The sequence below is a fragment of the Xiphophorus couchianus genome, chromosome 3 (genome assembly GCF_001444195.1).
Source record: "Xiphophorus couchianus chromosome 3, X_couchianus-1.0, whole genome shotgun sequence".
In the NCBI taxonomy this organism is placed as follows: domain Eukaryota; kingdom Metazoa; phylum Chordata; class Actinopteri; order Cyprinodontiformes; family Poeciliidae; genus Xiphophorus; species Xiphophorus couchianus.
This window is the reverse complement of record NC_040230.1, coordinates 7,900,303-7,914,752: the sequence shown is the minus strand read 5'-3', so window position 1 is coordinate 7,914,752 and position 14,450 is coordinate 7,900,303. Positions and strand designations below refer to the sequence as shown.

The following is a 14,450-nucleotide window of genomic DNA, read 5'->3' as shown; positions in this document are numbered from 1 at the left end:
CAAGTGGTAGCATCATGCTCTGGAGATAGTTTTCTTCAGCAGAGTCGGGGAAACTGGATGGTGCAAAACACAAGAAAACTAGAAATTAAGGCAAAGGTTCACCTTCCAGCAGGAAAGCAAACCTAAATATACAATCAGAGCTAAAATGGAATGGTTTAGATTAAAGCACATTTGTTTAGTGGCCAATTCAAAGTCCATACCTAAATCTTGTTGAGAATGTGTGGCAAGACTTAAAATTTGCTCATCACAAATAGTATTTCACCCAATCTGATAAAGCTTAATCAACTTTGCACAAAGAAGACATACCAAGATTCAACAGAGATATTGGTGTCTGAAAACATACATATGCCTCACTTTTCTAAATTGAGGGGTATAATATGTTTCTAAGTTGAGTTAGCTGAACAGAAAAGTACACCAGGTCCTAGATATCAAGCCAATGCATAGACTCCACCCATCATCTGCATAAAAGCATTCTTGCAATTGTAGGGTAGATTTTGTCCATAGATTACTAAATGATCACTGAAAACGTGGCCAAAGAATAACTTCCAGTGAAGCAACTCTGTGCAAACAGAAGACTTCAACCACACCCGCTGAGTCAAAACAGGAAAGAGTACCGCATAATGTTGAAAACAGTGACCAAGGCTTTTACAGTGAGGAGCATGAATGCGTGTCTGTGTGTACGTGAGCGTATGACACACACACACACACACAATCTGTGCTGTGTTTGTTATGCTCTAGCACATGTGACGAGCTCAGAGCTCGTGGTTGATGCATGCGCTTGTTGATGTGTAATAGTAGCCAGTGTTTTGTGCTTTTTATAGAAGTAACAGCTCCTTGTGGTGTCTGTTGTTTTTGTGAAGATTGTAAATTCAGGTTTCAGGTTAGTTCCCAACATTACATTGGAATTTTTTTTTTTCTTTAGTCAGCTGCCACTCTTCTTTCATTTGGTTCTTGTCATCAGATAGTGATACTCTGGGGAAATCCTGCCCTTAGTATTTACCATTATTGTTCTACAGAGCTCCTTCAACCACTACCGTTATTGCCCCATAAGTCAGACACTCTATGAAACAGCAAAACAGTTTCACTATATATCAAAGGAAGTCCTGTGGGCTTGCAGTTCAGTCATAACTGTGGCAAAGATAAACGACTTTCTCAGGTCTTTACATTGCCATATTTTTCTTTCTTCAACAAGTCTGACATGTTGTGTTCTGAAGATAGTTGGGAGTTTCAGGGCCAAAATTAAAAAAATCAGATGCCAATTTCATTATCCTATCTTCAGTTGAGAATCCAGTGGGTGCAAATGCCACAGTGTTCTTCCAGTTTCAGAAGGTTTCCAAGCTCTTTGAGCAATTTATCATTGTGCTGTTTTTCAGGCTTATATGAAAAACAACACAATGGTGCAATGGAGCACCATACTTTTCAATTACGCTGCTAATCTGTCTGAAGTGACTGTTGTATGTTAATTAGAAATAATATTCAACTGTCTTTATAAATTAATGTTCATATTGTCAAATTTTCAATAGTTTCTTTTATGTTTTTGTCCATACAATTGGTTCAGATAATTATAGAAGTTTTAACACCAAAGATTGGTGTAAACCCAAAAAGCCATTTGCAAATGGAGATTCCATTTATTAAGAGGAATAATAATAACCAAACCAACCTTGCCCTGTGTGAAAATACGATTGAATCCTGAAAACCTGTTTGGGTGGGTCACCAAAAGAGACAATTCAATCAAGTATTTGTGATAAATGCCATTGCATCTTTTAAATATCTGTGGATAAATTTTAGCTCACTCTTCTTTGCACACTTATTTGAATACAGCCACGGCATTGTGTTTCTGTGGATGAATGAGTTGTTTAATGTCCAGACTTTGAAATTTTGTGTGCATGTTTGTCTGTGTGGTTGGTTTGTTTTGAGTCGCTCAGGTGTACTTTGGTTCATTGACCTGCTGCATAACTCAAGTACAGGTCAGCTGGAGGCAGCAGACTGTTGACAGGGTTTACAGGTGGAAGACAGAATTTATTGTTTACAGCCATCAATCTTCAATTTGCAAACCGGTCCCAGATCATCACATTACCACCATCGTGTTTGACTTAATGTTGATTTAATGTCTTATGGCACATCTTCGATAAAGTGTGATGTTTTTCTTGTCACTTCATAGAATATTTCCCTGAAAGTCTGAGAAATTAACAGGATGTTTAGATATGTGAGATGAGACTTTATTGTGTGTGTTTCTTCTTTTCTTCTTTTTTTCGAACTCCCATGGGTATAGCTTGGCTCAGTTTCTTTCTTGTGGAATCATGAACAATAAACACACCTTAATTGAGGCTAGTGAAGGTACTTTGAGTTCTTTTGTGATGTCCTGGGTGAGTCACTGATGTTCTCTTCAAATAGTTTTATAGACCAGTCAGTTTTGGAAAGATTCACCTCTGTTCCATGTTTTCTCACTTTGCAGATGATGTGTCTCACTATAGTTTCCTAGCTATCCTAAAACCTTTTAACCAGCTCTGTAACCCTTTGCAGCCCAATAGATATCAAAGACTTTGTTTCTCATCTGTTCTTGAATTTCTTTAGATCTGGGCTTGGTGTGTTGTTTTTTTTTTTTTTAGATCTTTTAACTAATTCACGTCAGACAGGTTTTATTTGGGTCATTTCTTGATTCTGCAGGTCTGGCAGTAATGAGACCTGGGTGCGGCTCATAAATTTGAACTCAGCTTTCCTTCCAAGAGTTTCAAAAATTGTTGGACCAATGGTTAATCAGAGTCAAATCATTATCTTTAAGGGAGGATAATTACTTTTTCATGTAGGGTCGATTGGTGTGGATAGCGTTATTCTGTAAATATATGAAATCGATATTTTGAACTGCATTTTGTGTTTTCTCAGATTACCTTAGTCTGATATTAACATCTGATTAACGTTACTTATCATTAAAGAATGACAACACAACAACTGGAAGAAATTTGTGAGAGAGCTATTTTTCCTTGAGTATTAGACATTTCATTTAAGCAAAATGAATCAGAGGTCTATCTAACCCGAAAAAGATTTTGCAGCCATGTTTGCGAAAACATGGTTCTGGTATTAGATTTGTTTTATTTAAAACCCTGAACGTGGCTTATTTAAAGCAGAAAAAGTACTTTTTAAAAGCCTTAAACAACCCCTTATTTATATCAGCTTTCAAAGATACTGGAATTGTTTTAAAACAGTGGCTCATAATTTGAGTTTTGTGTCATTGTAAAGAAGTGTCATGATTTTAGAACAGGACTTCTTCACTTTGCATTATTCTTTTTTGAATCGACAAAAATAAAATTAAGAAAAACTCAGAAAATTATTGTGTGGGATCTCCCTGCAAGAAACCTTTTGACAGACAAGAGCAGGTGCAAAGAGAGCACCTATATAAATAAGGAAGCATAAAAAAGCAGACATAAATTGTTAAAACAGCTGATTTATAAGGATTTTTCCCAAGTAAACTGACATAAACACTACATAAACAAAGAATTATGTGCATTGTGCGTCCATCTTGTAATAAACACATTGATGTAACACCATCAGTTTTACCTCCAGGTAAACATTCAACAAGCCTTGTAAAAGCTGCTCAGTGTAACTCCACCCCCAGTTGCTTATTAGTCGGCCTTTGGTAGCATGTGCTTGCCACTGTCACCACCAGATTAGCAAGCAGGCTTTAAGCCCTGCTCACAAAGACACTGTGTACAGAACATAAACTGTGTTAATACTGTTCGCTTCCATTTGATCCCTATGAATCTTTCTCCCCAGGGTCGGCCCAAATAATTTCCCAGCTGGCCTTAAACAGGTCAAATGCAATTTTTCAGAAAGTGCAGGAGATGAACACAACAGTGTGAACTTCCCTATTAGCCCTTTGATGAAACTTTGAAACAAAGAGCACTTTTTGTGAGGCAATACTTCAAACACATCGTCTTGCAAAATTATTCATGCAACTTAGTTTTTTTCACAATATGTTGCAAACTTTAATGCATTCTAATCTGGTCTGATGTGATAGATCAACACAAAGTAGTGCATAAAGTAAAATGTAAATTATACATGGTTTTCAACATGTTTTACAAAGACAAATCTGAAAAGTGTTTGCTTTTGCATTCAGCTCCCTTTTGACATTGTTACCCCTAAATTAAATCCACTAGAGGTTGCCCATTTAGAGATCATTTGTATGCAATTTAATCTAAGCATAAATACAGCTGTTCAGTGAAGGACTGAGTTTTGTCAGAGAACATTACAGCATTGCAACAACCAAGGAGCATGCGAGATTGATCAGGGATAAAGTTGGGGGGAATCTTAAAGCAGGTTATAAAACAGTATCTCTATCACCCATCATTTTAAGAACATGGCACAACTGTGAACCTTTCAATCTTATCGTCTAAGCATCCTGTCTGGGAAAAAAATAGCATTAATCAAAGAAGTAGCCAAGCTAATTATGGTAGCTCTGGAGAAGCTTGCAGATGCTTCCTATCCAATCGGATGAAGCTTGAACTATTCTGCAAGAACATATCTAGATTTGGAAGGCTGATAGGGACATTCCCCCAAAAGACTTGCAGCTGTGATTACAGAGAAATGTGGTTCTAGAACAGATTGGCCCCTGGGAATTGAATGCAAATGCACAAAATTTATCAGATTGTTCTTTGCAAAGAAATATTGAAAACCATGTATCATTGTCCTACATTGTCACAGTTATGCAGTGTTGGTCAATCATTTAAAAGTAAAACGGAGACTGCGGTTGCAACATGGCAAAAGGTAAAAAAATGAAAGTGACTAATCTTTTTGAAAGGCACGTTGTGCTGATTCTGCAAAATACAAAAGGAGGACCCTGGTCTACAAAGGGAGATTTAAGATTGTTTTTGTGGTTGAATCAGTTTGATTTCTATCTGCCTCCTTGTGTTTTGTAATAGTAACAGGGTTAACATCTTCCTTTCTGCCTCTGTTGCGAAACTGCAGCTTCAGATCCGTTTCAGCCAACTGTTAAAAACTGCACAACTCTTCAATCTTTACCACCTTTAACATTGTTAGGACACCTTGATGCTTTAGCCAGCCAGACCGAGAAGTGTCAGCTGTGTGAAGGCAAATAAATTATTTACACCACCTCCCTTTGACTTCAAAGAGCTGACAACACACTCAACCCCAGATTTCGGTAAGGGGGTTGGAGGAGGAGCTCCCAGTCACTAGGCAACATCTATGTCACCTGCCCCAACATGCAATAATCAGTATTTTTTTTTAACTGCTAAGGTTCCAGAGGTAAAATATCACTGAGACATATCTAGATGTATAGTGCTGGAAAAATGTATTACCCACCTTGTGGATTTTTTCTTTTTTCATTTTTTTTTTTTGTCACACAAATGTTTCACCAACCACATTTTACAAAGATAACCTGAGTAAATAAAGAGATCAGTTTTTAAATTATTCTGCTTATTAAAGGGAAAAATCGTTGGAAAAAACATTGAAAAGCAAGCCCTGATTTGTCCTGACCTGCAAAATATAAAGAAAATCACTAAAATAGAATAAGTGAGCTATGTCCTGATCTAAAATCAAGTCAAGAGAACAAGAGACACAGAGTTATTGGTTTCTATCAATCTACAATATCAATGGCACCAGCATTAGCAGTGATTCACAGTGAAGGGGATCTTCCACAAATGAAACCCAACATAGAACATTGGTGGACCTTCCCTGGAATCGCTGTCCTGCCAAAATATCTCCAAGAGTGAATCATCAACTCATCCAAGAGGTCACAGAAAAACAAAAACAACCTGAACAAAATCTAATGTACCGCAGGCGTAAATATCCTCAGTAGAGGTGATTATTTATAATTGAGCAGTAACAAAGAGACTGGGCAAAACTGGCATAAATGGGAGACTTCCAAGGATAAAAAACCGCTGCTGCCCAAAAAAGAACGCAAATACTCGTCTCACATTTGCCAAAACATCTCGCTGATCCCCAGGACTATAAGGAAAGTATTTGGTAGACTGACAAAACAAAAGTGGAACCTGTGTAAAATGTGGTTACATCTAGTGCAAAATTAATTATTTTTAAAAAAAAGAACATAACATTGACAAAAACTGTTGTGCAGAGTTGTCTCGTAATCTTGAACTGCTTCCCTGCTTCAGAACCTGGTCAACTTTTCATAATTAATATAAATACAGATTTTGCGCTCTGCTAGAAATGAAGTAATGAAGGAGATTGTTCGACCATCAATTGGTGGCCTTAAGCTCAGGTGTTCTTGGGTAAGACATGATGTGAAGCACACAAAGTTCATGTTTAATAAATGAACAAAACAAAAAGCTTGAATTGGAAAGTTTGAACCTTAAGATGTTGTGGCATGACATTAAACAGGCCATTCATCTTAGGAAACCATGTGGCTGAATTTAAACAATTTGGCATCTGTAAATATTTTTTCGTAAGTGATCAAGTGACTGTAAGTGATTCAATAATAATTTTAAAACTGTGTTTTTCTATTTATGGTCAACTGATAAGAGGTGTTACAACTGCTTAAATATAGATCTTGGGTCACTGCTTCATTTGAAGTGAAGAAAAGGGAAGATCACAGCACACTGACCAAATGTCAAGAGGATACACAAGGTGACTGTTCAGCTAGAAAATCAGGAAGTTCGGCTTGAGCAACATGTCCACACTGTGAACCCTGCCTGTCCAGAGGGAGCTGCTGTTTATTTGCCCCCTGCCAACACAAACACGCAGGCAAGGTTAACAAAAAGCACTCCAAATAGGGGGGAAAAAACCTTAGCTGCCATGGTAAAGTAGGCACGCTCAAACACGTGCCTTCTTCACAAAATATTTACACATACAGAAACCTTTTCCTGTATGACACATCACTTCTCATCTGACAAAACTCAGCTTTTCTTCTTTAAAAATTTCCCCCTCATTGTATTGAGGAAAAATAGTGACAGCTCTTGTTAATTTAATCACACTGTCATAGATGCAAAACCTGATTTACTCATTTACTGGTAGCATTGAAGGCAGCCCACTTAACACACTTCAGGTGAAGGGAGGGAGGGATCACAATGAGCTGAGATGAGACATAAATCTTTTATCTTCTCTCCTGGATACACACTGATACCGAGGTGTCCCTCTTAGCCTGTTTGATCAGGTTGTGCACAGATTCAGTGTGTGTGTGGACATGTGGGAGACCTGGTCATGCGTGACAACAGCAAATGACCACCTATCTGTCATTGGCGCCAGGGCCGGAGATTAACGTGAGCTCAGGCTTGGCACCAGCTGGACCAGAGCCTGGAAAAGAGAAAAAAACTAGACAGCACTTGATACAGACCTGCAGCAAATGTTCAGTTCTTTGGTTTGAGAGAAAAGGAGATATATAAGGAAGTTTAAATGCATTGTGAAGACATTCAGGGAAGACTTTTGAATTAAGTCCTAGACGTTTTGTGGGAAAAACCCAGATGAGAAAAAAATTTCCCCAGGTAGTAGAAATGAAGAAAATCCCTCCAGCTAATTTCTAATAGTGAACTCTTTACATTCTCTCTCCTTCCCCCTTCTTACTGTATGTCTTCTGTCTTTCATTTTGCCTTTCTGTTAGTATGCGGCTTTTGGGTCTCTGACTTATACAGAGAGAACAGCGAGCTACCACAGGAAGACACACTGTTGTGTCGAGCAGTTGCTGTGGGTGGGCTGAAAAAAAAAAGATAGAAGTAACTGCAAGCGTCCCACCCTACTTAGCCTGCGTCTAGACTGGCCTCGGTGAAGCAAGTGGCAGTCATAACAAGGGATTGGGAAAGCAAACAGGGTTGTTCGGCGCAGTTAACAGTCCGCCTATGGAATTACAACCAAAATACCAAAGCTCACATTTAATTGGGGCAAAACAAAGAGCTCAAAGAGTAGCATGCAATTATGAGATATACAAGGAGACATAGTATTAGTTGTGTGCCAGCACACCAGAAGACCATCTCTCCAGATTGGCATTGGGCACCTGCAACTGTCAACGAGCAATGTGCCAAGACTGTTGGCCTACTTACGAGCCATTCTCTCGTCAATGTTAGACTAAAGAAGGAAACATGCTCACTTTCCCCAAATCAAACCCTCCATTCAGCCAAACACATCTCAATGTGTGTCATCAGCGATGCGGTTTTCAAACTGAGCCCTCTGGCTATCAACACAAGTGGATAATTGAGCCAAGGGGGTTTGCTTTAAGAGGCGAGCCGAGTTTAAAAAAAAAAAAAATTGAACAATCAGCTAGGACTATTTTTACAGTGCTGCTCTCATTTCCCTCCTTGTTACTCACGATGCTGGTAAAGATGCCTCTGTTGACAGTGTGGAAAAAGCTAACCGCGGTGATGACATTCCCAACACAACCTCAATCAAGCATTTTCTCAGCCTGGAGTCACAAAACAATTCCAACAACTCTGCTACCACAGAAAGTGTCTTTACCGCCATTTCACAATGAACTCTATTATATTAGGGGATTGGTTTTGTGGCTGAACTGGCAGTCAGGCAGCAGGCTAAATGACTGCTATTTTGAAATAGTGTAAACCTTTTGTGAATTTACTTCTCACAGCAAACAGGCATATTCTTCAGCTACTCTTTATCTATGTTGGGTAGGACTATTTGCAATAAGACATTCTAGTTTAAATAACCTTTTTTACTATCAAAATTCTTAACTCGGCTCCTTTGCTTTTACTGTGTCATTTACTTTATCGTGTCATCAGAGTTAATATCCAAATAAAGGTAAATCCACTTTTGGGTATAATTACCCAAAATGCAAGGTCAGAATTAAACTGATAAATGCAACTTTCCTCTTGCAAACAGTAGAGAAACATAATCGTACCAAATTGTCACTCAGATTATTTTCAGTGGCAAGAATTACATGTTAACCTGAAATTCCAACAGATTTCTAAGAAATAGCCAAAGTTGTAGTAAGATTTTTTAACAGAACGTCCAACGGTGTTCTCCTTTGCCTTCAATATGAATGAATGCACCACATTCTGAATGTTAAGGGAGGTAAAAGAAACAAAGCTCACTGTTGAAGAACTGCAGCAAAAAGTGACACCTTGGACTCACCAAGTGTCATAAAACAAACCATTAGGAGTCAACTAGTCACCTATGAGGCTTGCAGGAAAAAAGCTGTTTCTATCCAAGCATGAAACATGTAAATGTGTGGGGTTTGCTAAACTCCATCAGGTCTTTTCCTGGAATTGTTTGCTTTGGTCTGGTGAGAATAAACAACACACATTCTGTGTGGAATACCTGTGGAAAAGCACCTCATTAAAAAATGGCCCCTGGAATTAAACAAAATATGTGGAATCACTAGATTTTGGAGCAGTGCAAAGACTGCAAAAACATGATCAAATTAACAAAGACAAGATTCACCAGACACAAAAATCAGCCTTCATCTATAGAAATCTCACTGTCTAGTCCTGGATCCTATGGAAACGGAACAGAAATGAGAATGGGCAAGAACTATCAACGATCCAGAACCATGGTTCTCAAACTACCGGTAGTTGTATTTGGGCTGCTGTTAGTCATTTCTCACAAGAAATGTTAGTTTCCATTATTCTGCAAGACCTTTATTTAACCAGGAAAAGCTCACTTCTAGTAAAAACATGTTTTTCAGGAGCAAATTAACTGCAGTGTGTAATGTAGAGTTTAAAAACAGCTGCAGCCATAAAGACAATTTGGTCAATCACATCAATCCAAAGAAAAAACAATGAGAAAAAAAAGGTTAAAATGAAGGCAGCCATATTGGATTCTGAGGCCAAGCCTACTGAAAAATATCTGGTTTGTCCCCTCACCTCATCTCTGACTTTTACTGACTATAGGAAGAGCTAAGCAATGAATTGAAAGGCAGGCCACACTTCTATCCAGGCCATTTTTATTGATCGTCAAAACCCCCTTTCACAAAGACCACCGAAAAAAAAAAAAAAAGGGAACAATATAAACAACCAATAAATAAAAATCTGCATGATTAAGGCGGTTCTACATCTCCAATAGAACACAAACAGTGTGGACATGTTGGAGTTTTACAGCTTCATACAGTACAAGCAGTAGATTTTGTTTTTAGAACATCACATCTTAAAAAGGCCGCACTTTACCAAGAGTTAAGCATTTTACTTGAAAGTGTGCATTTCATCACTAATGATCCACTGTATCACTTTTGTGATTAAAGATAAAATGAGCATTGCTTTCTTTAATGAAATAATTTTAATATTAAGCCAAACAGAATAGGAAAGTCCATGAGCAGAGATCCTAAATTTCCATATTCCTACCCAAACTTGTTTAAAAAAAAAAAAAAAAAAAAAACAATAATAAAAAAAAAAGGATCAGAAAAACCACTTGGATCCCAAGAACAGAGAAGGTGACTCTTCTGTCTATCAGTTTTCTCAGATAGGAATAAATAAATACACCTCTTTTACTGGTAAACTGTCAGAGAGTCCAGACTTAGAGGCTACATAGTGTCATAGTATTGTTCAGTGGCTTTTGAGATTTTAAGGATTTCTTAGTTACATTCATGTCCAGGATGGTGAACGGTCTCCAGCCACAACCAAACACAAGCTGTGGATATCCAGAGTTCTCTTTTGCACATCCAGCACTGCAACTTCAGTTTAGTTGTACTGGTCTGTGCTCATGAAATTAAAATCAAACCAACAGCCTCTCTCCATCCTTCCTGGACAATGCTTACACCTCCTCCTCCAAGTGTGGCCCATTGCAAACAAAGGTCCTTTCAGCAGCTAACAGTGCTAGGTTGCTGCTTGCTCACAAAGTCTGAGATAAAATCAAACTCATTTTGGCCCAGAAAGAGTTCCGGTAACTCCTGGACCCGGTCCAAGCCCAGTTCCATGACTAGTGACGTCAGGACATCCTCGTCAATCATATCCGCGTCCATTCCATTTAGGGCCAGTGCCGGTCCGGCCATGTGCTGCATGCTAGCCAGTTGAGCTGGGTTCATGCGGTACTGGTTTGTAGGCCCCATGTGGTTCCCACCCATAGGTCCCAGTGGGTGTCCATGGTACTGGGTGTTTAGCTTCTGCAGGTGCATGCTGGCCATCAGCTGCTGAGATGTTAACCCTCCATTCATGAACTGTTGTTGTTGCTGCTGCTGCTGCTGCTGTGGATGCGGCGCCTGCTGTTGATGCTGCTGTGGGTGCATATGATGCTGCTGCTGCTGCTGCTGCTGAGGGTGGTGATGCTGCTGCTGCTGCTGAGGCTGTCCATTGTACATCATGTTACCAGAGGTCATCTGGTGATGACCCATCTGGGCTCCATTGAGCTGTCCGTTCATGGGCCCGCCAACCATGCCCTGGCGCTGCCTAATGGCGGCCTCCATGCTGGCCTGGTTGCCTCCGTAGTGCATCATCTGGCCGTTGGGAAGCGCCCTCATGCCCTGCTGGTTAGCGTGCTGCTGGTGACCCGCCTGCAGGCCGCCATTCATGCCCATTCTGTAACCGTGGAGACCAGTGCCTGCTGAGCTGTGATTCATGGACATCATCATATGATCTCCCATGCCTCCTGCATATGAGCAGAAAACAGTGTAATTTAGGAACAGACAAGCAGCAAAACTCTCATAGCAGGTTTGTTACTAAGATGTAATGTCATCTAATTAAAAATAAACAATGTTATGAGATTGGTTGTTTAAATCTAATGCAGGACTTCTTGTAAACTGGCAAAACTCCTTTATAAATTAAATGTGTAATATGGGAATATCCTAACGGAACAAAACGTGTATGGATATTTTGCCTGCTGGCGAAAGCACACACATAAACACACACACAACCCTGCTGGTGCGCTTAAATCTCCAAAAAGCTTCCCTCTTTGTGCCAAAGCAAATAACGCCCAGGTTTAAAATTACAGGTTAACATAGGAGGGGGGCATTTTCTGATCGAGAAAAATCTAAACTTAAACGCCGCTTTTTAAATCCCACCTATAATGCACACCAGCTGAGGTGGATATCTGTTAGATTTTCTTGCACGTAAGGTTGCAACAAAGAACACTGACATCATGCAACATCTCCCCAACAGCTGAATCACCACAAAACCCAACGAGGCGTGCAAACATGATTAAACACATGGATCTGTTTTTGTGTTTTATTCATATTTAGGTTTCCGCATCTAAACACTACATTTGTTTAAATGTTTGTATTCGATATTGCAGAATGATATATTTCCGTTTTGTTATGATCGACTTTGAAACAAGGGAATGCAAACAATGGAGCAGCAGCACGAGTCACTGAGACCAACAAACAGCGAAAAAACCCCAATTTCTCCAACAAATCAATCCGATTACTAAATAAAACTAAACACATATTTCACTCACCCGTATCCGCTGCGTTTTCTCAAAGTTGCGCGACTTCAGTTTTCCTGTGCGAGGCGAAGCTCCTTCGGATTACAGGACGTATTCCTCGGGGTTACGCTTCATGCTCAAAGCGGGGACGGTGCGCACAAAGACTACTGCATCAGATCTTGAAACGACTGCCTATTTTCTGGGTCAACTCAGGGATTATGTACATCTAAAAAGCTCAGAGGAAGGCAAGTCAGAGGGGAGGTGGAGCCTCGGCGCTGTCGCTTCTTTGTTCCTATTGGCCCTACTTGATATAATTGTGCATGGGCGTAGAGAGAAAAAAGGGGCCGTTGGAGAGTTGGGAAACAGTAGTCAATTTAAATACCATCCACCTCACTCTTTCTTTCTAGAGATCATTGTTTGCACACACAGTGAGATAGATAGATAGATAGATAGATAGATAGATAGATAGATAGATAGATAGATAGATAGATAGATAGATAGATAGATAGATAGATAGATAGATAGATAGATAGATAGATAGATAGATAGATAGATAGATAGATAGATAGATCAAACAAATATTAATATTTTACAAAGAGAAGCTTATGCAGAATGTTTTCAAATATGAACTAAAGGAGAAAAAGCAACCCAAGCTTATGTGTAAAAGTGATTGACCTCACCCACAGTCATCCGTTTCACATCATGAATTAGCTATAAGTTTTTTTTTGTTTGTTTGTTTGTTTGTTTTTGTTCATTTTACTAGCAAGACCAGGGTCTGATTACTGCTAGATCTATGCCATCAAGAAATAAATGAAGCAGGCTAAGACATTTTTAAAGAACACAAAATTAAAAAAAAAAAATGAACAAGCTTCTATCATTCTGGAAAGAGTTAGAAAACTGTCTTTAAGACTTTGGAAACCACAGTCAAGGTCTTCAGCCACCAATTGACAAAACAAATGTCAGTTGTTAGTGGTGAACTATCCCAGGATTGGCTAATCTACAAAAATCCTTCAGAGAGTGCATTGACTCAGCAAGGACACCACAAAAGAACATGGAAAAACATCTGTAACAATGGCCCCTTGGATCGTTCCAATGCCAAAGCCACATGTGGATCAAGAAGAACCTGAACATTTGTCAAAAAACATCTTGACGGACACGATTTTGGGCAAAATATCTGCTGGATTAATGAGTCAAAAATGGAACGTTTTGAAAGTGTGCCATTAATCTGGTGTAAAACTAATGGTTTCAGAAAAATAACATCATGCCTATAGTCGGAGAGTTGATCGGAAGGTTATAAGGAGCTTTGTGGGTAGAGTAATTGTCTTGTAATCGGAAATCGGAAAGTTGTAGGTTCAAATCCAGGTTCCTCCTGCCACATATCGATGTGCCTCTGGGCAAAGCAGTTAACCCCAAATTACCTACGTGAGATCTACATATAAGTGTATAACCGTGTGTGTGTTTATGAGTGCAAATGGATGAATGTGACTCTAGTATAAAGCGTTTGGCTTGAGTGATCAAAATGATTGGAAAAGCGCTATATAAGTTCAGTCCATTTACTGCCAAACATGGTAGTGGTAGTGTGATTGTCTTGGCCTGCTTTGCTGTTTCAAGTCCTAGACAAACTAAAAAACACAAATTCCACTGGTTTATTATCTTATGCTCAACTGCCTTTGGGTTAAACCTCAGTTGAACCTAAACTCCTCCATAGAGATGTAACAAATATATTAGCAGCTATTGCTGCCAAAGGTGGTGCATACAGTTAATAGATATTAATAATTGGAAAACTACATTTTGCTTTTTGACAGACATATTTTTTTCCGAAGCTTTTGATCTGAAACATGTAAGGACCAAATACTTACTCACAAGATGATAGATGATAGATAGATAGATAGATAGATAGATAGATAGATAGATAGATAGATAGATAGATAGATAGATAGATAGATAGATAGATAGATAGATAGATAGATAGATAGATAGACATTCTCTATACTTTTCATTACATGTGTTTTTACATTGCAAGCGTGTTGCCCTTGTGAGTGTATTCACACTTCATCTCTAAGATCCATGAGATCCCTGTTAGTCCATGTGACCCAGCAGTCTGCTGGCTGGCTGCAGAGGGAGGGCAGAGGAATGTTGCCTCTGTGCTATTCTAAGCCACTCAGGCTGCAAGCTGCAGTGTAACCACA

The 14,450-nt window shown here is 39.1% G+C and overlaps 1 protein-coding gene across 1 annotated transcript; it reads right to left on the bottom strand.

Annotated features, from left to right (window-relative positions):
• Positions 1–9,834: 9,834 nt before the first annotated feature.
• Positions 9,835–12,491, bottom strand: cited4b (Cbp/p300-interacting transactivator, with Glu/Asp-rich carboxy-terminal domain, 4b). The gene is made up of 2 exons (XM_028012108.1): positions 12,295–12,491; positions 9,835–11,490 (listed from the first exon to the last, which is right to left on the bottom strand). The coding sequence occupies exon 2, from the start codon at positions 11,483–11,485 to the stop codon at positions 10,706–10,708; it is 780 nt and encodes a 259-aa protein (XP_027867909.1). The 5' UTR covers positions 11,486–11,490; positions 12,295–12,491; the 3' UTR covers positions 9,835–10,705.
• Positions 12,492–14,450: the final 1,959 nt, after the last annotated feature.